This window comes from Elephantulus edwardii, unplaced genomic scaffold (genome assembly GCF_000299155.1).
Source record: "Elephantulus edwardii isolate Elephantulus edwardi_28Jun2011 unplaced genomic scaffold, EleEdw1.0 scaffold00053, whole genome shotgun sequence".
In the NCBI taxonomy this organism is placed as follows: Eukaryota; Metazoa; Chordata; class Mammalia; order Macroscelidea; family Macroscelididae; genus Elephantulus; species Elephantulus edwardii.
The window spans coordinates 17,287,055-17,311,892 of NW_006399803.1; the positions used below are offsets into that span (position 1 = coordinate 17,287,055).

A 24,838-nucleotide genomic window follows, 5' to 3' on the forward strand; every position below is an offset into this window, starting at 1 on the left:
TTGGATGTCATTTATGGTCTCTTTAGGGTATATTCCCAGTAGTGGAATTGCTGGGTCAAATGGTATCTCTATTTGCAACTTTTTGAGAAAGCGACAACTGTCATCTTAATGAATGTAATTCATCCATACATCCATATCAGAGAATCATCAATAAAAAGGAACAAACTACTGATATATGCAACAATCAGGATGAATTGCAAGAAAACTATGTGGAGTAGAAAAAAAACAATCTTAAAAACTTATATACTCTTTAATTCTTTTTAGCATTCTTAACAGGAAGAAATTATGAACAGGGAACAGGTTGCTAGAGTTGTCAAATCCTGACTGACCCTCCAGGGTCTTTCAGAGGCAGTAAACCACAAAGGGAGGAGATTGCTTATCACCAGAGCATGCCTTGGAGTTGTCAGTACAACTCCTTACCACTAGGCCACCAGAGTTCCCAAGGTGCTAGAAACTGTGGGGGTAAGGACTGGAAAAGAGCTAGTTGTGGTCCTAAAGAGGCAAATACTGTTAGGTTGATGGAATTTGTCTATCTTGATTGTAGTGGTGGATAAAGAATTTATACATGCGATAATAAAATATAGAAACAAATATACACACACAATAAATGAAAATCAAACTAGGGAAATCTGCATAAGATTTAGTAGATGGTATCAATATTGTGATACTGAACTAGTTTTCCACAATGTTTAGTACTGGGGACAACAGAATGAAGACCATTCTGTTTAACTCCTTCCAACAATGCATGAATCTACAAATATCCCAATAAAGAATCTGATTTTTCAAAGTCCTATCCTAACAAATTAAAAATTTTTAATGTGAACTGGTGAATGGAATATTAGACAGTATTAGGGAATAAAACTCTTACTAATATTATATGGTTTAACAGGAAGCCATTCTTTAGTTTTAGGAAATACTTGCTGAAATATTTCAGGGTGAAAGGTTTTGTCTGCAACTTACTTTTGAATGTTTTATCAAAATAGTGTTTGGGGGCACTACTGCAAAGAAAATATCCTGAAGCTACTTAACAGGTCTATACAATGGCTATTTTTTAAATGTATAAACAAATTGACCTTGTAAAACTATACTGTGGTTCTACATAAACTATTCGTTATAAAGCAAAAAAATAAGAGGTAACCAAGAGTTACTCAGAGTATTGGAGGTGATGGAGGTGACTTGCTAATATGCTTTTCAGCATTAACTAAATGTGTCCCACAACATGAATATTACTGTAGTATCAAAGTTAGTTCACAGATTATTTATTTCTAAGAAAACTCAATCTCCCGGACATTTCCTTTTTATTCCAAATAAATTCCTATTAAACACGTCCCATATACACAACCTACTTCAAAGTGTTAAACTGAGCAAGAAGATGGCTAATATTTTTTTCCACTTAAAAAAATAAACTTTGCATGAAAGCAGCAACCCACACACTAAATACCAAATAAAAAAAAACAAGCTGCAATATATTCATTACAGCACCAAGGCTTAAAAGGCCCTATTTTATAATGGAAACAGTCTTCCAAACATCAATGTTTAGGATTTTCAAAAAATGCAAACTAAACACATTTGAAATGTAGGATAAATGGGTTTGTGCTAGCCTCAATAAGAGGCATCTCAAAATGTTATCGTCTCTCTACAATGAGGCGAAGTTTTTACATCAGTGTTAGAAATGTTAGTCTCCAAAGAAAAGTGTGTTCTTAAAGACACTTCACTTCCCATCAGCCCGCCGCCCCCCTGGCAAAGGGCCCCACCTCCTGAGAGGAGAGTGATGGGGTGCGGCTGTTTCCCGCTCGTAAACTAAAATAAATGCCTCTTCCCTACTCCAGAATGGTGGGAACAAGACAGGCCAAGGAGTAGCAGCAGCCTCAAGTGTGCGACTCCAGGAGGCAGCCGCTTAGCAAGCTTCCTTTCCTCCACTCACGGAGGATTCCGTGACCCCGGCGCCGGCCAGGGACAGGTGAATCCCGAGAGAGGAAGAGGGAGGGCCGGGCCACGGAGGGAGCGCGGCGCTTCGGCAATGAATGAGCCGGGCTACCACGGCACCACCTGTTCCCATCACGGGTGCTCCCGGCCGGGCGGCACGGTGCCCGCACACTCCGGTCGCGACGCCCGTCCGTGCTACCCGCTTCCCAGCTAAAGGCCCGGCGTCGCCTCCCTAAGCTCGAGCCTGATGAAAACTGGCACTCCAGAAGCTGGCAGGACGGGGCCTAGTCCGGAACTAGGGCCTCCGAAGCGTGAAGACGACAGGATGAAGCCCGTGGTCCTCAACGCGCAGGCCCCAAGTGAGACCCACAAGGAGCAAACGAGGGAGTGCATTCGGTCCGATTAGGAGTTCGAAGGCGGGGTCCTGAGTGGGGGTGGCTCAATGTCCGCCCGGCCAGTGGTAAGGGTGACAGGCCGGGGTACGGGCTAAATCCTATTCACTGCATGGCCGGAACCTCCCACTTACCAGGATCCGCTTGAAGAGCGCGTTCTCCTTGGGCGGGAGGCTCACGGCCGGCATCGTTCCGGCTCCTCCCGCGGCTCCCGCCACCACCCGGCCGGGTCAGTCTGTTTGTCCGACCGCCGCTGCTGCCGTTCCTTGGCTGCTTCAGCCCTGAACACCTCGACCCGCCGCTGCCCCCAGAGCCTTGGGTGTCGCCGCTTCACCCTCAAGCGACACCCCCTTTCCCTCGTCTTTTTTCCTTTCTCACTTAACGTTGCCGCCGCCTCCCCCCCCACGAGTCTCCGTCGGCGGTTCACGTGGTAACTGAACAGACCGAGAGAGGCAGCCAAAATGGCGGACGCAGAGGGCTTTCCCACCCGGGTCACACCTCCTAGCACGCAGGCGCGATGACCTCCTTTCCCCACCTCTTCTGTCCTGAAGCTTGCTGGGAAATCTGGACACCGGCTCGCATTGCTTTCCAGGGAGGTGGGCAGCCGCCTGTGCGCATCGCTCTGGAGGCTAGAACAAAGTGGCCAACTATAGGTGTGCTAATCAAAAAATAGTCTTTCCTGCTAGGTTTCCTTTCATTTATTAGATAATTACTCCTAGAGTGTAAACCCTAAATACTAATTAAAATATAGGTGCTTAAGAAATACGGTGGTCTGAAGAAGCTACTATTTAAAGATCACGGCCTTGTGAACAGTTCTAGAAGTAAGCTGATAAGAGTCTGAGTGTGAAAGAGCTTCACTAATATGTGGATCTAGCTGCAGTACGGGTGATTTGGAATATATTGTTTAAGATGAGCCTAGAGAAGTAATAAGCTAGATCCGAAGTGTGTACTGTGCCAAAGAAACTCCGAAGGTTAAAGGAGATGTTTTTGTTTCACTTGTAGGCCATACTCTCATGAAAGATTGAGTGAAGCACACTTTTGGATAATTTGCAACATTGACTTGGCTGGAGTGTCTGGCCTCAATATAGTGGTACAGTTGGACTCCTCGTTAGAAGCTGATGAATATATCTAATAAGGATATTTAGCAACTGCAGTGCAAAGTTAGACTTCATACTAAATGAGATCCCTTTCATTCTGATTCTATAAAAATATTGTATATATGTCATTTTGTTAATAATTGATAGTAAAGCTTTATCAAAATGACACCGTCGATTATGTTCTTTTTTTTTTTTTTTTTTGCTTGTGTGTACCGGTTATATTCATTTTTTTCCACGTTATTTTTCTTTGGCTTTTGATGATCTCTTAACAGATCGTGAATTTGAATTGTGGCTTTTTTTTTTTTTTGCATACATCAATGAAAAATGTATGTTTTGCTTTTTATTTTTTTTAATAATTTTAATGAGCATTTACAGAGATTTTGGATTTCCATTCATTCATTGCTGCACTTCTCTCCCCGCCCATCCCTCCCCCACCGTTTTGCTTTTTAAAAAAATTATGTACATCTGTTTTGAACCAGCTCTAACCTGCCATGGAAGATGTGAGTTAAAGAAGACATTGTCTGGTGGGAAAATAAGAGACTTAAACTTGAGTTTTCTAGCTGCTCTCTCAAATACCCTCTTTGTTTGCTTCAGTCATAAGGTTTTAACATTAAAATCTTACAGTTCCCCTGCATTTTGTGATTTTGAAAATGTTATTAAATTACAATTATCAACTTTTCCCTCTCTTCTTCTGGGCTCTTGAGTTAAGAGGCCCTTTTCATTTTGATAAGGTTAGGAGAGAGACTGAATTATCAGGGGGAGCTTTATGGGAAGGATAAATAATTCCTAATTAATCTGTAGTAGCCTGGGTAGCTTTAAATTAATTCTTCATTTACTAACCAGGTGGCGTTCAAACCTACTCAAAGTTACCTATGATCTGTTTCCAAAAGATTACAACCTTGAAAACCCTATGGAACACACCAGTTCTACTCAAACTATTTCAGAATATGGAGAAAGATACAATATTTTCAAATTCATTTTATGAAGAAAGTGTATTTGTGATACCAAAGCTAGGCAAAAATACTATTGAAAAAGATTAGTATACATACATAAAGAAAGATACTTATAGACCAATATGCCTCATGAACATAGATGTAATTATTTTCCACAAAATCCTAGTCAATAGAATCTAACATCATATCAAAAAAATCAGTCCTCATAATCAGGTGAGATTCATACTAGACATATAAGGATGGTTCAGCATAAGGAAAAAGAGTCCATTATCCACCACATCAATAACACAAAGAGAAAGAACCAGCTGGTCATCAATCAATGCTGAAAATTCAATATCCTTTCCTAATAAAAATGCACAAGAAAATAGGAATAGGAGGGAATTTCCTCAGTAGACAACATTCACCAATAGCCTACATTACTCTCAATGGAACAAGATTTAAAGTATTTACCTTGCTGGAAGAAACCAGAGAAGTTGCCTTTTATCTCCACTGCTATTCAGTATTTTATTGGAAGTCCTAACCAGAGCAATAAAGTGAAAAATGAAAATTAAAAGCATCCAAATTGGCAAAGAGGAAATAAAACTATCTCTATTTGCAGATCATGAACAGAAAAGATTGAGATTGCCAATAACTTCATCTTACTTGAATCCACAATCAATATACGTGGTACCACAATCAGGAGATGAAGAGACTTATTGCACTGGGAAAGTACTGTCAGGGACCTCTCCAAATTATCAAGGAGTAATGATGTCAATTTGAAGACTAAAGTGTGCCTAATTCAGGCCATGATCTTTTCAGTCACTTACTACATATCTGAGAGTGAGACAATGATTCTGGATAATAAGAAGAATTTATGCCTTTGAACTATGGTGTTGGAGAAGAATGCTGAAGATTCCATGAATTGTCAAAAATACAGAAGGAGGTGATGCAGACAGGGTGATCCTTGGAGGCAAAAATTATTAAGCTTCATCTCACATACTTTGGCATGTTACTAGGAGAGGCTATTTTTTTGGAGAGTGACATAATGCTTGGGAAGATGGAAGGTTGGTGAAAGAGAAGAACACCCTCAACCAAGTAGGTTGACATGGTAACTCTGGCAATGGGCTTGAGTGTGTCAGTGATTATGAGGATAGCACAGGATAGGCCAATGTTCAAACTAGTTGTTTATAAGGTCATTATGAGTCATACTCAACAGCACCTAACAACAACAATATCAAGAAAATTCCAAACCACAGCAAAAAATAAATTTACTGAATCTAATTGAATTATGTAGCAAAGTGTCAGAGCCAACACACAAAAATAAACAATGATTGAAAACCAATGTATAGAAACTTTGTAAGTAAAACTAGTATAAAATAAAAATTTTATTTCAAAAAGATCATTTTTTTTCTAAAGAATCACAATAACCACCCAAAAGAATAAAATATTTAAGAATAAATATGAGCAGATATATGAAAGATCTATACAAAGAAAATGAAATAATACTAAAAGAGACCTACAGAATTGGGAGAACATAACACACTCGTGTACTGGAAGACTTAATGTGAAAATGTTACTACTACCAAAAGCAGTCTACAGATACTTATAATTCCTTTCCAGAACCTATCAACATTCATCAAAGAGATGGGAAAAATAACCAACAACTTTGTATAGACTGGAAAAAGACCCTCAGATAAGAATAGTATGACTGAAGAAGGAAGACCTGAAGTGCTTGCTGTAGAAGGTCGTCTTCAATATGGTAGTCTTCAATATGATAGTCCTCAATATGGATTGAAACTCAGCATCAAGAAGACAAAAATCATCACCACTGGGTCAATTGGCAGCACCATGATAGATAGAGAAGGGATTGAAGTTGTTAACAGTTACAGCTTGCTCTTGGCACCAGCAGTCAGGAAATTAAAAGACAAATTGCATTGGGGAAAAATCTGTTGTCAGGGTCCTCTCCAGAGTCCTAAAAAGCAACGATTTAAGTCTAGAAAATAAGGTGCACCTGGCCCAGTCTATAAGTCTATGGTCTTCACAATTGCTGCTATGCATCAGAGAGTTGGACAATGACTAAGGATGACAGAAGAAGAATTGATGCCTTTGAGTTGTGGTGCTGGAGAAGGGTATTGAACATAAAATGGACCACGAAGAAAACAAGTCTGTCTTGAAGAGGGTGAAACCAAGTTTCTCCTTAGAGGCTAGGATTTTTAAGTTCCATCTCAAATACTTTTGGCATGTGACCAGGAGGGACCAGTCCTTGGAGAAGGACATCATGCTCAAAAAGGTGGAGGGGTGGCTCAGGAGAGGAAGACCCTGGATCAGACAGATTGATACAGTAACTGGGGTAACGGGGGTAAATGTGTCAGAATCAGTGAGACTGGCTCAGGACAGCAAAGGCTTCAGAACAATGGCACATAACAACAACAAAAGAAGAAAAACTAGACAGCCTGACACTTCCTGATCTCAAAAACTACAAACACAAACACTAAACTCAAATAGCCTGGTACTTAAACAATAACAGATAACCATACCAATGGAGAACCCAAAAGCAAATCTATCAGTGGACAGCTGACTATATCACAATGACAACCTCTTTCACAAATGATGCTGGCAAAACTGGAAATCTATTTGCAGAAAATTGTAACAAGACCCATACCTCACATGTTGTGATTGTTGTTACATGCCATCTAGTCACTTGCAATTCATAACAACCCTATGTACAACAGCCCTATCCTGTGTCAATCTTATTACCTCTGACACACCTACCCCCATTACCTCAGTCACTAAATCAATCCATCACATTGAGGATCTTCCTCTCTTGCGCTGTCCCTCCACCCTCCCAAGCATGACATCTCTCTCCAAGGACTGGTCACTCCTTGCAACATGTCCAAAGTATGTCTAAAGTATGTCAGTTGAAGCTTCCAAAGAGCAGCCTATCTCCAAGGAGCAGCCTGATTTCAGCCTCCCTTAGAATGAACCTGTTTGTTCTCCTAGCTGTCCATGGTATATTTAATACTCTTCTCCAGCACCACAACTCAAAGGCATCAATTCTCCTTCTATCATCCCTAGTCATTGTTCAGCTTTCTGACACATACCAAAAATTACTGGAATAGCACATCAATAGAGAACTGCCCGAAGTACAGGCTGGGTTTAGAAGAGGCTGTGATACTAGCGATATTATGGCTAATGTTAGATGGACCTTGGCTGAAAACAGAGAGTACCAGAGAACTATCTATCTGTGTTTCATTGACGATGAAAAGGCATTTGACTGTGCGGATCACAACAAACTGTGGCTAACTCTGGGAAGAATAGGAAACCCAGAACACTTGATAGTGCTAATGCAAAACCTATACTTGGACCAGGAGGCAGTTGTCAGAACAGAACAAGGGACACTGCATGGTTCAAAATTGGAAAGGGTGTACGCCAGGAATGTGTCCTATCTTAATACCTTTTCAATCTATATGGAGAACAAATTATTCAGGAGGCTGTGCTCTCTGAGGAGAAATGTGGCATCAGGATTGGAGGAAGTTTCATCAATAACCTGTACTATGCGGATGTCACAACCATGAGTGCTAAAACTGAGGAAGACCTGAAGTGCTTGCTGCAGAAAATCAAGAACTGCAGCCTTCAATATGGATTGAAGCTCAACATCAAGAAAACAAAGGTTCTTACTACTGGGCCAATTGGTAACATCATGATAGATGATGAAGAGAAGATTAATTGCATTGGGAAAGCCTGCTTTCAGAGACCTCTCCAAAATCACTGCAGAGCAATGATATCAGTCTGGAGACTAAGGTGTGCCTAATTCAGGCCATGGTCTTTGCAGTTACTTGCTATACCTCACATACCATATGCAAAAATTAACTCCAGCTAAATAAGAAATCTGGATGTAAAACCTAAAACTATAAAGAAATCATCAAATAAAAAATTGGAGCAAACAAAAAAGGAAACAAATAAAAATGCACTATCAGGAGAAAATAAGCTTGATTATTGGGGCCTTCTAAGAATTAGCTCCTCATGTGCATCAACTAATTTCTTCCAGAGAGTAAAAAAAAAGAAAAAAGAAACCCAAACCTACAAAATAAGGAAAAATATTCAGCAATAAATTATCCAACAAAGGACTAATCTCTATAATTGATGAAAAATTTCTATACCCTCCCAAAAAGGCTGAAAATGGAAATAACATTTGATCCAGCAGTACTACTACTAGGTCCATATCCTAAAGAAATAAGAACTACAACACTAACATATACACACCCATATTTTTTGCAGCATTATTTATAATGTTTGTTGTTATGTGCCATCAAGTAGCTTGCACCTCATAGCAGCCCTATGTACAAGAGCCCTAAATCCTGCTCTATCCTGTGCCAACCTCACTGTCTCTGACACACCTACTCCCATTACCCTAATCACTGAATTGGTCCATCTCATTGAGGGTATTCCTCTCTTGCGCTATCCCTCCACCCTCCCAAACATGATGTCACTCTCCAAAGACTGGTAACCTTGCAACATGCCAAAAATATATCAGATGAAGCTTCAGAATCCTTGTCTCCAAAGAACATCCCAGTTTCACTATATCCAGGACAAACCTGTTTGTTCTCCTAGTAATCCATGGTATATTCAACACATTTCTCCAGCACTACAGCTCAAAGGCATCAATTCTCTTTCTAGCATCCCTATTCACTGTCCAGATCTCCAACACATAGCACACAATTGCGAAGACTATGGCCCAGATCAGGCACACCTTAGTCTCCAGCTTTATGTCATTGCTCTTCAGTACTCTGGAGAGGTCCCTGATAGCTGACTTTCCCAAGGCAATTCGTCTCTTGATTTCCTGGTTGCTGGTACCAAGACTCTTGATTGTGGAACCAAGCAAACTAAAACTGTTAACAATCTCAATCTCTTCACCATCCATAATGATGCTCCCAATTGGCATGTGGTGAGAATCTTTGTTTTCTTGATGTTGAGCTTCAATCCATATTGCAGGCTGCAGTCCTTGACCTTCTGCAGCAAGTGCTTCAGGTCCTTCTCAGTTTCAACAAGCAGGGTTGTGTCATCTGCATAACTCAGGTTGTTGATGAATATTCCTCCAATCCCAATGCCACCTTCCTTCTTGTACAACCCAGGGTCCCAGATGATCTGTTCTGCATACAGATTTAAAAGGTAGCCAAGAAATATAAACAAGTGTCCATCAAAGGACAAATGGTTAAAAAGCCTATTATTTGTTTATACAGTGGCCTATTATGTGTCATTGAAAAATGATAAAGAATTTGAGAAACACTCATAGCACAGATGAATACAGAATAAAGCATGCTGTGTTACATATGTTAGTCACTAAAGAACAATTGTGGTATGTTGTTATTGTTATGTGCTATCTAATTGCTCTTGCCTCATAGTGACCCTATATACAATAGCTCTGAGCCCACTCTATCCTGACCTAGGTTCACTGACTCTGACACACCTAATCCCAATGCTCCAGTTACCATGTCAATGCATCTTATCCAGGCTCTTCCTCTCCTGTGCTGTCCCTCCACCCTTCCAAGCATGGTGTCCTCCTCCAAAGATTGGTCTCTCCTAACCATATGCCCAAGTTATGTGAGACGGAACTTCAAAATTCTTGCATCCAAGGAGAATCTTGGTTTCACCCTCTCCAAGTCAGACCTATTTGTTCTCCTGGCATTCCATGGTATGTTCAATACTCTTCTCCAGCACCACAACTCAAAGGTGTCAATTCTTCTGTAGGAACAGTATTATAAAAAGCCAAAGAAAAGTTTATACACATACTCATTTTTGGATGGTTATCAGGAATGGAGAGAGAGAAGAGGGAATAAAAAAATAAATAAGGTGTACAAAAGAAAATCAATACACAATAAAGAATTGATCATATATTGTAATTAAATAGCAAATTTTAGGACCCAGTGAATATTAAGCTGATTCAACATTTATCTGATTCACATCCTAGTTTAAATGTACCCACAGATAACATCACTCTGGTCATACAGTTCCTATATTGTTCATAGGGTTTTCAGAGTCCTTTTATTTAAGAAGTAGATTGCCAATCCTGCTTCCTAGTCTGTCTTAATCTGGGAATTTTACTAAAACCTGTCCACCATGGGTAACTCTTATGTCATTTGACACATAAGTGGCATAGCCTTCAGTATCACAACAATCCACAACTTAGTACAGCAAACTGACAGACAAGTGCTATAACAATTAGAACAATGTTCTCCCCAAACATGACAATTTAGTCTGTAACTCTAATAGTAAATCAGTCTTCACACAAGGCCCACAACTGATTGTTAATTGAATTATAGTCTAGTGACTTGGTAACCTGCATTAAATAATAAAATATCTAATCACTAATATTTGATAAATGGAAATCTCCTGTAACTTAGAATATGCTGTGAATTACATTGTTGGAGGAAGCTCATATATTCAAGGTCAAATGATGAGGATGATTCTATCCCTACCCATGTATTTGCATGTCACCATGAATGCCATTCATCTGAGATCTGGTCAATGACTAAGGATAATAGAAGAAGAATCAATGCCTTTGAAGTGTGGTGCTGAAAGAGAGTACTGTACATACAATGGACTGCCAAGAGAACAAACGGGTCTGCCTGGAGAAGTTGAAACCAGGTTGCTCCTTGGAAGCAAGAATTTTGAAATTTCATCTCACATACTTTTTTGTATATTGTCAAAAAGGGCTAGCTAGTCTTTGGAGAAGGCCATTTTGCTTGGAAGGGTAGAAAGCAATCAAAAACAATGAAAACTCTGGATGAGATGGATTGGTACAGGCGCAATGGGGTCAGGTGTGGTAGAGATAGTGAGGTTGACGCAGGATTGGGCAAGGATGAGCCAATTTTCATAGGGTTGCTATGAGTCATAGTCAACTGTCAACAGCTCATAACAACAACATGAATGCTACATGGGAGCCCTGGTGGCTTAGAGGCAAGGAGTTATACTGCTAACCAAAAGGCACTTGGGAGAATCCACCAACTGCTCCAGGGAAGAAAGAGGAGCAATCTCATCCCATGTGTTTTACTGATTCAGAAAACCCACAGGAAAGTCAGCTATGAGGTGGTTCCGACTTGACAATAAATAACAACAGCATTAGTATGGATGCTACAAGGGAGCTCTGTTGATGTAGTCCATGTTGACTTACTCGCACTGCTAGCCCAAAGACTATGCTGCTCTGATAGTTGGAATATACTAGCAGGTCCTCAAGAGAAAGATGGTCCATCTACAGCTTTAGAAAACTGATGGTGAGTCACTATGAGTCAGAAGTGATTCATGGTTTGAGTTGAGTTTGGTTAGTGTTATATGTTTTTACACAGGTTGCTAACAGACGGTGAGCACCCACCAGCCTCCGGAAAGAGATGAGTCTAAATATTTACAGCCTCTGAAACCTCAGGGAAGGTGGCCATGAGTAGGAATTGACAAGTTGGCAGTGGGTTTTGGGGTTTATTATCAAAATGCTTTTTCCAAACAAAACACTAAAAATCTTTAATTCTACTAAAAGAATATGTTGTTGTTGCTGTTGTTGTTAAGTGTCGTCGAGTCATTGACGAGTCATTGATGACTCATGCGACCCTATGAATGAAAGACCTGAACACTTAGAGCATCATTTTTCCACTGGAAGCTTAGCCACCCATGTATGATATTCTTTATTGATACTTTCATAGCTTAAATACTAAATATTTAAATTCTATAGAAAAATAGAAAATATTTGTCACCGAATTTAGTAAATAGTAACATTTTGCTATTGTTTCTGATCCTTTCCCCCTAATATAATTGTTGTTGATTGCCTTCAAGTAGAGCATGACTCAAAGTGACCCTATGAACAAAAGGCCTGAAAATTTTCTAGAATTATTGACATTTATCAAAGTTGTTAAGGAAATGGATGCCACTCCTGCAGAGCCTGATTTTTATAAGTATTGTTTTCATGCATCATAAATCAATACATAATGTAGTGCTTTTACAATTTTGCATATTAAGTTGTTGTCAATTCTTGCTTTTTTTTTAAAAAAAAAAACCTCTCTATGGGAAAGATAAGTTGAATAAGATATTTGCCAGTGGAAAATATACTAAAACTTCGATTTCTTAGCTCTTAACCCAATGTTCTTTCCCTTTACCTCAGTCAGCTCAAGAGAAGATGAGAAATTCTGACAAATAAGAATTTAACATTCAAGTCCTGGAATTGTTTAAATAAATGTCACAAAGCAGCATCTACCAAAATATAGCTATTAGCTTCTGGCTAGAATTGCTTCATCAGGTTTCTTTTAAAGATGGAGTTTCACACACAGCTGCTTGTTCCAAGCGTATGGTTCCATCAGTCCTAACATGCTGAAAGAAATACACTTGTACTTCATCACTTTCCAAAAATATACACTAGTAAAAGGATATAGGAACCAAAGCTCTGAAAAAGAACAAAATCTTTTCCAACAGCAGTACTGATATTAGCAATTAGTTTCCTGGTTTTATATGCCCTGACTCATCACGGCTTTTGTTCCAACGTGTTGGACAAGAGCAAAAGCATCTCAAGACAAACTTACAAGGGATGGTGTAAAAAGGATATACAATTGGCAAGGGCCTAGGAGTTAAGAATGAACCCTTAACTCAGCATATTAGTTGGGTGGTTTGGTTATTTGAGCATCAGCCCTGGAGGCTCAAACTAGGTTGTAAAACTATAAAGTGATTCACAAGTTAGCAATCCATTTGGCCAACAGTTGCAAGTAAAAAGTGACCTAGAAAGCATAGTATAATAATTTTTGCTGGATAATGTTTGGTTAAAAAAAAAAAAAACAAACCAAAAAACCCCCAAACCCAACCAAGCTTTTAATAACATTGCTAAGGAAAATATCTTTTCAACATGTATACAGAGCAGATTATCCGAGAAGCTGGGCTCTATGAGGAGAATTGTGGCATCAGGATTGGTGGAAGATCTATTAACAATCTGCGTTATGCAGATGACACAACCCTGCTTGCTGAAACTGAGGAGGACCTCATGCACTTGCTGTGAAGGGTCAAGGACTGCAGCCTTCAGTATGGACTAAGGCTCAATGTCAAGAAGACAAAGATTCTCGCCACTGGACCAATTGGCAGCGTCAGGATGGATGACGAAGAAATTGAGAGTGTTCACAGCTTCAGTTTGCTCGGCTCCACAGTCAACACTCTTGGTACCAGCAGTCAGGAAATCAAAAAGCGTATCGCGAAGGGAAAGTCTGCTGTTAGGGACCTCTCAAAAGTACTCAGGAGCAACAGTGTCTCTATGGAGACTAAGGTGCGCCTGATACAGGCCCTGGTCTTTGCAATCGCTTGTTATGCATCAGAGAGTTGGACAATGACTAGGGAGGACAGAAGGAGAGTGGATGCTTTTGAGCTGTGGTGCTGGAGAAGGGTACTGAATGTACCATGGACTGCCAGGAAAACAAACATTCATCTTGGAGAGGATTAAACCAAGCTACGCCTTGGAGGCAAGGATTCTGGGGCTTCGTCTGACATACTTTGGACATGTTGCCAGGAGGGACGGGTCCTTGGAGAGGTACATCATGCTTGGGAGGGTGGAGGGACAGCGCAGGAGGGGAAGACCCTCTATGAGATGGATTGATTCAGTGACTGGGGTAATCGGGATGGGTGTGTCAGAGGCGGTGCGGTTGGCGCAGGATAGAGCAGGGTTTAGGGCTGTTGTGCATAGGGTCGCTATGAGTCAGAAACGACTCGACGGCACATAACAACAACAACAACAACAAGGAAAATATCGAAAAAGACTTGCTAACATTTTACCTATTTTTTAGACAGATTGAATTTTGTGGAATACACAATACTCTAGCTCAAATTTGTAAAAATAAAACCTATTAGAAGGTCTTTGAGGTGGGAAAATAGTTGTTTACTCACCAGATAGATAAAACATGTTTGTAGTATATATGCAAAACTAATGCTAGCCATTTCAAATAATTATAATTTGCCTGTGAATTGGTGGGCTTTTTATACTTTGATCTGGTAATTGAACCCTGCTGGAGATTGTTCTTTGCTGACTTAGGACTTAAAGAGCTGCACTGTTAAAACTCAAAGGCAGCGCTCCTCTGACAGTTTAACTCTACAAACTGCTCCAAGGGAGAAAGACAATCTCATCCTAAGAGATTTACAATCTGGGGGAGAGGGGGGACCGAAACCTGTGTAAGGTCAATGGAAATTAGGGAGAGAGAAAGAGGAAAAACTCTGCAGTACCTACCTTGCCATCTCCTCAAAATCTACCAGCGGCTTCACGTAACAAAGAGTCAAGTCTCTCCTCCCATTTACAGCCTCGGAAACCGGGTGAGTGACGGTTCCGCAGTTTGAGTTTAAGCCTACACAGCCTCTGTTAGAAAACGTCACTCTGGATCTACCTCCCTGATCTTGGGCAGGTCATGATATTTATACTTCTAAAATTATCTATGGCTGTGGAGTAATTTCAGACCCATAGGAACCCTTGTTTCACTTCAATTGTGGAATGCAAATAGACTTTGGGAACTGTCAACATGTGGGTTTTCCCCCCAAATACAAAATACAGTACGTGCCCTGACGTCTTTGACTCTCAGGAGTAACTTCAAAGTGTTCCCGACGTGCCCTGGGATTATTCTGAAGAAAAAAAATTAGACAATGCTGTTGTTAGGTGCTGTCCAGTCAAGTACGACTCATAACGACCCTATGAATTGGAACCTATCCTATCCTGTGCCATCCTCATCATCTCTGTCACACACCTGAGTCCATTGCTGCAGTCACGGTGTCAATCCTTCTCTCTTCCGCCACAGGCCCTAGCATGATGTCCCTTTCAAAGAAATACCCCATTCTAGCAACATGCCCTGAGTCTGCTAGGTGAAGCCATCCTTCCCTCTAAGGACCCTTCTGCTTTCACGTTCTGCAAGTCATATCCATTTGTTCTTTTGGGAGTCCGTGTGATAGACAGTCAGTACTCTTCTCCAACACCACATGTGAAAGGCTTCGATTTTCCTTCGGTCATGCTTATTCACTGTCCAGCTATCAGACACATAGCAAGTAATTGAAAAGACCATGGACATAAAACTCAGTAAATAGTTATTCAACACACCATTTTCCGTTTTCTGGTTCATGTAGGAAAATTTTAACAAACTTGATGAGTGTCTTTATAAAGTTGCAGAAAGCTGAGAAGTGGATGAAGTACTTTATTTATTTATTTTCTTTTTAGTGGGGTGGCGGGGAGTTTCTTTCCAGTCACTAATTTCCAAGCAGGTCAGTGGCCCCGAGCAAAGCTGCGGAGCCTGCGAGCCTGTGCTTCCGCCCGCCACGGGGCGCTCTGCCCCGCGCCGGTTCCGGAGGGGCGGGGGGACGGAAGAGGCGGAGCGCGGCCAGCAAGATGGCGCCTTCCGTGATGTTGAATTCTTTCTCTCGGCTGTTGACCCCGGCCCGGCTCCCGAGCAGCCGTGAGTGTCCTTCCTTGAATCAGGAGCCCTGACTCCTGCGTGTTCCTCTCCCAGAATGGGGCCAGTCGGCAAGGGCAGAGGGTAGCTGTGCCTTGGGCTCACCCATGCGTGACCTTCGTTAGCCATGAGCCTGGATCCCCCCGCCGCGGACCCACCTCCAAGCGCTACCGGATCCCCTTGACCTAAGCGAAGGAGCTTGGGGTTTCCCACTTCTCACACTATCACCACTTTTGCACACTTCGTTCCTGTAGATGCAGGAGGGAGATCTTGCTGGAGGCGCCGCAGTTGTCTGAGGGTCCCGAGCCCGTAGACTGGGATCTGAAGACGTGTTGGAGGGCTGGGGCTCTATTGGAATCTGTTTACTTTTATGTTTACCGCGTTGCTGCACACTTTTAAATTGAGACCGTGCTTAGAAACACATTTATTTTGCCGTCATTTGCGGCAACGTGTTAATTGGATATTGAAGGGAGAATTAAACCCGGTAAGACACACAGGTGTTAGGGTTTCAGTTTTGTTGTGGTTGTTTTTGGTTTTTTTGTTTGTTTGTTTTTTGTTTTTTTAACCAGGCAGTTAACGTTTTCACATACTTATACTCACTGCTTTCAGTTTCAGCGAGGTCCAAGTTTTACCTTCATGAACCACGAAATAGCAAACCTAATTGGGTGAAAGTTGGACTGACCTTGGGCGCTTCAGCCTTCTTGTGGGGCTATGTAAGTACTTTATTTATGAAACTCCAGTAGATTAAGTGAAAAGAATATTAATGTGGCATTGAGTGTTGCTAGTGACTCATAATTTTGAATATTTATGTAATTACCAATAACATAAGAGGGACTGAAAATTAAATTTTATTTGTCCAGAAAAAATAGAGAGCTCCGGTGGCCTAATAGTAAGGCGCTGAGCTGAAGTCCTAAAGGCACACGGTTGGAATCCACCACCTTCTCCGTGGGAGAGGAGCAGGCAGTCTCCTCCCAGTTGGATTAACTGCCTCTGAAAATTTACTGGAGGGTCGGTTTTGAGTTGGTTTCAACTGGACGGTATACAGTAACAATAACAAAGAATATATGACGAGGCTGAAATTTCTGTTATTGTTACAAGTCTAGTTCTTTAAGGAATGGAAATTTTTATTAATTGCAATTTCTTTTGGCAGTTGATATTTAGTAAATATTTAGAGTGTCCCTTAGTGACAAGAATGAAACTTTGTTACACATAGTTTGTTTCCAAGAGGGGCTAGTCCTTGAAAAAGGATGATACACTGGGAAAGGTCGAGGATTAAAAAAAAAAAAAGACACTCAAGAAGATGATTGACCATTAACAGTGGGCTCGAGCATGTGTGGAGATGCTAAGGATGGAGCAGAATAGGGCAAAGTTAAGATCTTTTGTTCATAGGGTAGCTGTGAGTTAGAGAGGATTCCATGGCACCAGATGACAGCAGCAGATACCAATTACAGCTTCTTTATTTTTTAATAAGGATTGATGTTTTTAATGAAGGTGCTTTTTTTAGTAGCCAGGGGGACAAACCAACAATGAGTAAACTACAAATGAAATCTCATTAAACTTCCAAAACAGTTTTAATCAATGCATGTGTGTAATAAATGCATTTGTGAAAATTGTGCTTGGTGGTAGCAGCCCTTTTGTTTGTCTTTCTGTATCTCAAATGCTTCGTGTTAATAATTTTTTTAACTTTTACAGTAACACTGAGTAGAGGTACGGTTATTGTTGTTCTTTTATAGAGGAAGAAAGATTTCTTTGCTGAAAATTGTTTTCTTTTTTGTATCTGCCCCGGTTTTTACTTTTTTTCGAGATAAGGGAGTGCTCTTCACTCCAAAAACGTTTCCAACAATATGTCAATAGAGAACTGTCAGATGCACAGGCTGGATTTAGAAGAGATCGTGGTACTAGGGATATTATAGCTAATGTAAGATGGATTTTGGCAGAAAGCAGAGAATACCAGAATGTCTATCTGTGCTCCATTGACTATGCAAAGGCTTTTGACTGTATGGATCACAACAAGCTATGGCTGACTCTGAGAAGAATGGGAATCCCAGAACATTTGTTTGTGCTAATGCGAAACCTATACTTGGACCAAGAGACAGTCATCAGAACAGAGCAAGGAGACACTACATGGTTCAAAATCAAGAAGGGGGTCCGTCAGGGATGTATTTTGTCTCCATGCCTTTTCACTCTGTATGCAGAACAGGTCATCCGAGACGCTGGGCTGTACGAGAAGGAATGTAGCATCAGGATTGGTGGAAGAATCAACAACAACCTGCATTATTCAGATGACACAACCCTGCTTGCTGAAACTGAGGAGGACCTGAAGGGCTTGCTGCAGAAGGTCAAGGACTGCAGCCTTCAATATGGATTGAAGCTCAACATCAAGAAAACAGATCTCACCACTGGGCCAATTGGCAGCATCAATATGGATGATAAAGAGATTGAGAAAGTTAACAGTTTTAGTTTACTTGGTTCCACAGTCAACACTCTTGGTAACAGCAGCCAGGAAATCAGGAGAAGAATTGCACTGGGAAAGTCAGTACTGAAGAGCAACGACATCAGGCTGGAGACTAAGGTGAGCCTGATTCAGGCTGTAGGCTTTGCATTTACGTGCTGTGCATCTGAGAGGTGGACAGTGAATAGGGATGATAGGAAGAGAATTGATGCCTTTGAGTTGCGGTGCTGGAGAAGAGTGTTGAATATACCATGGACTGCTAGGAGAACTAACAGGTTTGTCCTGGAGAGGGTGAAGCCTCGGAGAGTGTTCCTTGGAGTCAAGGATTCTGAAGCTTCATCTGACATACTTTGGGCTTGTTGCAAGGAGGGACTGGTCCTTGGAGAGAGACATCATGTTTGGGAGAGTGGAGGGATGGCGCAGAAGAGGAAGACTCTCGATGAGATGGATGGGTTCTGTGAATGGAGTGGCGGGAATGAGTGTGTTTGAGACGGCAAGATTGGCACAGGATAGAGCGGCGTTTAGGGCTCTTGAACGTAGGGTTGCTATGAGTCGCAAGTGACTCAATGGCACATAACAACAAACAACTTCACTCCATTATTTTGTATTGCTTGCCTTTTCCTTTTCCTAACTTAATATGTGTCTATTATCTATTGTTGTCAGGTTCTGTCTTGTAGAGTATAACTCACAGCAATTCTATGAACAACAGATCTGAATCCTGTCCTACCCTCCACCATCCTCATCATCTCTGGCACACATGAGCTCACTGCTCTAGTCACTGTGTTGAATTAACAACACAGATGGATTATCTTGTTGAGAGTTTTCCTCTCTGCTGCCGATCCTCCACCTTTTTCATGCCTCTCCTATTCACATGCCCAAACTGTGGGAGAGGAAGTTTCATCGTCTCTGCCTCCAAGGAGCATTCTAGCTGCACTTTTTCGAAGATATATTTGTTTGTTGTTTTGATAATCTGTTGGATATTCAGTACTCTTCTCCAACACCACAACTTAAAGACATCAGTTCTTCTGCTGTTATCCTTATTCACTGTCAAGCTCTTAGATGCATAGCAAGTGATTGAAAAGACTGTGGCCTAAATCAGGAGCACCTTGGTCATCACACTAACATCTTGTTCCTCAGCGATGTGGAGAAATCCCTGACAGTCGGACATCATTGCTCCTCAGTAATTTGGAGAGTTCCCTGACAGTTCCATACCTCTCCTGATTGCTTAACTGCTGGTACCAAGGATCTTAGTAAGATGAAATTGGTAACAATTTCAATCCTTTCTTCATCTATTATGATCAGCTCAGTAGTGAGGATTTTTGTCGTCTTGACATTAAGATGCAATCCATGTTGCAGTTTATAGTCTTTAATCTTCTGCAGCAAATGGTTTAAGTCCTCATCACTTGCAGCAAGGAGCTTATCTGTATAACACAGGTCGTTTATGAATCTTCCCCTGATACTGATGCCACATTTTTCACAGAGGAGCTTCTTGAATGATTTGCTTAGCATGCGGATTGAATAGATAGAAAGGATACAACCCTGAAACATACTATTCTTGATTTTAAACTATGCAGAATTCCCTTGCTTCATTCAGATAGCAGCTTCTTGGTCTAGATATGTTTCATATGAGCATAATTAAATATCCTAGGATTCTGTTATCAGTGTCAACCATAGCTTGTTATGATCCAGTTAAATGGCTTTGCATAGTCAATGAAACAAATAGACTGTCTTCTGGTATTCTGCTTTCAGCCAAGATTCATCTTGCATTGCCGCGATACCCCTGGTGCCGTGGTCACCTTTAAACCATGCTTAACCACGTTTCTGCAAATGACGGCTATAGCCATCATGCACATTTTAATTAATAAAAAAGGGAAAATAATTCCTACAAAGTGTACTAATGCATTTATTTGTTAATTATTCAGTAATACATAAAAAATGTGTTTCTTAGTATGATTGTTAATTTTAAAAGTGTGCTGCAACGTGTGAAACTTCTGGAACTTTTCTGTCACTGAACTATTTTTGGATGGTCTTCAACAGTATTTTGCTTGCATATAGTTTAGTACAAGTGGCTCGATGGCACATAACAACAGTAGTTCCATAATTTCCACATGCAATTGGATCACCTTTTGTGGGAATGCGAACAAATATGAATCTCTTATAGTCAGTCAGTTAGGCAGCTCTCCTCCAAATTTCCTGGCCTAGGCTGGTGAGCACATCCAAGGCTGTAACATGTCTGTTGGGATCCCATCAATTCATGGAGCTTTATTTTTTGCCAAAGCCTTGAGTGTAACTTGAATTTCTTCGTTCACTATCTTTGACTCTTGTTCATATGGTACTTCCTGAAATTTTTCAGTATCAACCAGTTATTTGGGTACAAAGACTCTGTTTATTCCCCATATCTTTATCTCTCCCCTTCTTTTTTTTCCTTCTTGTGTACTGGCGAGTTGGATCTCTCTGGCACAGGAGGAGATTTCCCCTCCTCCAACAGAGCATCTGGTGGATTCGAACCACATGCCTTCAGGATTGCAGCACAACTTCTTGCCAATAGGCCACCAGAGCTCCCCTCACCCATTTTTTAATGCCTACTGAATTATTCAAGATTTTGCCAGTAGCAGCTCTTAGTATTGAAACTTGGGACTTAAATTTGTTTTTCAGTTCTTTTAGCTTGAGAAATACTGAGTGAGTTCTTAAGTTTTTGTTCTCCAACTTCTTTTCACTTTCCATTGTAATACTTTGTTTTCTCAAACTGCCCTTTAAAATCTTTTGTTCAGCTCTTTTACTTTGACATCTTTCCCCTTTGTTTTGGTTTCTTGATGCTCTAGTACAATTTTCAGAGTCCCTTCTGATGTCCATTTTGGTTTTTTCTTTTGCTCTCTTATGGATGTTATCCTTAATGTCATTCCATGGTCCTACTAGTCTTCAGTTATTGGTATTCAGTGCCTCATACCTGGTTTGTTGTTTTAATTGTAAAAATACATGTATGGGGATCAGAGAGGGTAAGGAAGCAAAAAGGTGAGGATGGATAGGGGTGAAATCACAGGGTTACACAATTTGGTGAGTAGAGGGCAGGGTTAGGGTTAGGGTAAAAGAAATGAGAATGTTCTGGCCAGGAAAGACAGGGTAATGGTGGGCATAGGTCCAAGGATGATTAATTCTTGGTTGGTTTTTTTTTTTTTTTTTACAAAGAGATTGTCTTTTCCATTTGAGAATATGGGTGCAGATTCTCTGGCTGTTTCATGCTAAACAGGGGCATTGAGATGAAGAGGACCAGGAGCCCACATTAACACTTTACTGGTGGTCTTGAGTTGAAGCTGCATGCCTCCTTGTTCAGTTAGAAGATATTTTCATGACATTTTCTGCCCTCTGGACTGCAAGGTATTTGCGTAAATGAGACCAGTGGAAGTGGCTAGCTGAACTTTGAGGCTTCATCCACCTTCACTTCCTTAGCTGGCAGTTATATTTCCCTTTTGTCTCTGGAACCCAGTTCAGGTTCTGGAACCAGACTCAGTGTTCAGATGACCTATAGGAAAGGGAGAACAAACTTGGCAGTTACAAAGAAAAGTGCTTTGGAGGTGTTGCTTACAAGTGTACTGGAGGAGGAGATAGAGAAAGGTGGCTTAGATAAAGTTCCTCATACACACCAGGGGTCACTCCCCAGGGTCCTGGCAGCACTCCCCAGGAACCAGTGGCTCTCCCTGCCCAGGGGCTGGAGCAGCACTCCCCAGGGGCCAGAGCAGCACCTCATACCTGTTCTAAGATGATTTTTTCATTCAGGTTGATAGACTCAGGATCATGCTAGACTCAGATTTTAGTTCTTGTGAACTTGTGTTCATTTTCTTCAGCTTCATTTTGACATGAATATTTGATGGTCTATTATCTAGTTACAGATATTTTTAGGGTTTTCTCCCAGGACCCAATTCTATGTGACTTTAAAGACCATACTACAAACCTTTACGAAAAACTCTCTTGTTAATTTTTTTTAAAAATGTAGACTTTTATAAATAACCTTTTTTTCTGTTTTTTTTTCTTCTAATAGCCTTTTGAAGTTGTTCTGTACCAGTTGTGTTTCTCCACTGACTTTGTCCTCAGCTCCTTTGATTTTCTTATTAATGAAGTTCAGATCTCTGACATGGGAAGGGTTAAGAAATGTTAAAAATTCCATAGAACTTGACAAGAGTAATTAATCCATTTCCATGTTTGTTGTGATGAAATTTCATACATTTTTAATTTCACTTACAGTTTTTTCTAAAAAGGAACTATTGCTTCTGTAGAAATGAATGATTGAATTATTTTCTGTGAAATTGAATGATGGTTTTTTATTGCAGTGACTGTCAGCAGTAATTAATCAATGTTTAGGTTACATGTTCTATCAGGCAGCAGTTGTATAAAAAAGTGATTTTCCTTCATAAAACCTAATTGTAGTTTGCGGATAGAGATTGTCATTCACTCTTAACTTATTAACTGCTATGAATTTTATAAACTTCTAAGGTTAGAATAATAAAATAACTCATTAATCAGTCTAGATTCAATTTAATAGCTAAATTATGCAAGTTGCGTTATATATTAATTGTGCCCCTCTGTAGTAAGTCACTCCATGACAACTAAAGGAATCTATTAGAAAGAATATTATTGCTGTTAAGTCAGAACCAGCATACAGCTGACTCACATGTGTTTTCAGACACTGTAAAAATTACATGGGAGGAGATTGTCCATGTTACTTCTGTTGCTAACTAGAATAGTTTATGTTTTCATCTCTTCTTACTCATCTTGCAAAATACCACACAGTGATATATAAGTAATATCAGTAGCCTCTTTAAGTTGCTGGGGAAATTGCCTTTCTAATTTTAACTCTTTCCTTCTAGCTAATCAAACAACACAATGAAGATGTTCTAGAGTATAAACGAAGAAATGGATTGGAGTAAACTACTTAAAGATAGTAAGTATCCAATTCATAGAATGACTGTATAAGTTCATCTTTTTTTTAGTTCATCTTTTTGATGTCATATTTTTATTGTCTTTTAATTAGATTTCTGCTTTTTAGCACCTAAATTTCTTGATTTCTAGTATTTCTTTTACACATAAAAATGTATATTTTCTTTTATGAAATTCAGATTATACTGTTCCACACACAGCCTGCTTAGTGGTTTTGGTGGGGGGTATTTTTGGTGTGTAAAATTTCTACATTGTAATTTCACTTTTCTCACTTCGTTCCTGTGGTTCTTGTTTTCATTAATCTGTCTATCTTACTCCTTCTTATTTACCCTTTTGACTTTATAGTTCCAAGGAGTGCCTCCCTGGTGTTTCTGTGTACCATTGAGTTGGAACTGACCTTCCCTGGCCCTCCAGAGGGTTTTCAAAGGCTGGAAACCACACGAAAGATTGCCCAGTTTTCTCTTGGAGGAACTGGTGGATTCAAAACCACAGTTCATAACCACTTAGGAGATGAGTTTTGATCCAGAGTGACTAAAGACCAAAGTCTTAGGATGTTCACTTGTTTCCATCTGACAAATTTTTTATGTTCGTGGTTTTGGTTTGTTTTTTATTTGTTCCTCATTTTCCCCACTCTATCTGAAATCTTCTACTTCATAGTGGTTAACAGTGATAGCTTGGCACCATTTACTTCTTCTAATCCCAGGACCATGGTAATAGAGGTTTATATGGTTCATTGGTCCAACTGATTATTTTTATGCATCTTTGCTTTTCTTTTTTCTTTCTTTGCACCTTAGATGACTGCTTGTAAGCTTTGATGACCCCTATTGTTATACACCAAAGTTGTTGTTACGTGCTGTTGAGTTGAAATAATGTTGCATAGTGACACTTTGAACAAAAGATCTGAACCCTGTTCTGTCCTGTGCCATCCTCACACTACCTGACATACAGGAGCCCATTGAAGCAGTCATCATGTCAGTCCAGCAAGTTGAGGGTCTTCTTTTTGCTGACCCTCCATCCTTCTCAGCACCACGTCCCACTCCAAGGAATAGCACCTCCTAGCAACATGTCCAAGGTATGTGAGACAAAGCCTCATCATTCTTGCCTCCAAAGCACATTTTAGCTGCACCCTCTTCAAGACATATCTTCGTTCTCTTGGCCGTCCATGGGATGTTCAGAGTGCTTTTCTCCAACACCACAGTTTAAAGGCATCCTTTTTCTGTCATTTTTATTCATTGTCTAGCTCTCAGATGCATAGCTAGTAATCGGAAGGACTATGGCCTGAATCAGACATACCTTAGTCCTAAAATTGACATGATTATTCCTGAAAAATTTGGAGAGGTCCCTGATTGCAGACTTTTAGTACGATGTGTAAACTATAGAACATTATCATTAATAATCACATGTAAGCAAAATACTACTGAACATCATTTGAAGATTGCTAGAACAGTACATAGATAGGGAATTTCTAGAAATTCAAGCAGGATTTAGAAGAAAGAGGCCATGGCACCAGGGATATCATTGCTGATGTCAGATGGATCCTGGCTGAAAATAAAGAATATTAGAAGAATGTATTTTTATGCTTTATTGCCTATGCAAAGGCATTGTGTGGATTATAACAAGTTGTGGCAGAAATTGAGAAGAATGGGAATCCCAGAGCATCTTA

General features: G+C 40.4%; 2 protein-coding genes across 3 annotated transcripts in view; one reads left to right on the forward strand and one right to left on the reverse strand.

Annotated features, from left to right (window-relative positions):
* Positions 1–2,814, reverse strand: part of NAA15 (N(alpha)-acetyltransferase 15, NatA auxiliary subunit) — a 115,612-nt gene extending 112,798 nt beyond the window's left edge. Inside the window, exon 1 of one of the 2 annotated variants that reach the window (XM_006887028.1) lies at positions 2,453–2,814. In XM_006887028.1, the coding sequence (XP_006887090.1) occupies positions 2,453–2,506 (54 nt within the window). In that variant the 5' untranslated portion in view covers positions 2,507–2,814. The remainder of the gene's footprint in view (positions 1–2,452) is intronic. The other variant, XM_006887029.1, reaches the window with a different exon arrangement.
* Positions 2,815–15,727: 12,913 nt separating this feature from the next.
* On the forward strand, positions 15,728–23,165 carry NDUFC1 (NADH dehydrogenase (ubiquinone) 1, subcomplex unknown, 1, 6kDa). The gene is made up of 3 exons (XM_006887030.1): positions 15,728–15,794; positions 16,401–16,504; positions 23,106–23,165. The coding sequence occupies exons 1-3, from the start codon at positions 15,728–15,730 to the stop codon at positions 23,163–23,165; spliced, it is 231 nt and encodes a 76-aa protein (XP_006887092.1).
* The last annotated feature ends 1,673 nt before the right edge of the window (positions 23,166–24,838 follow it).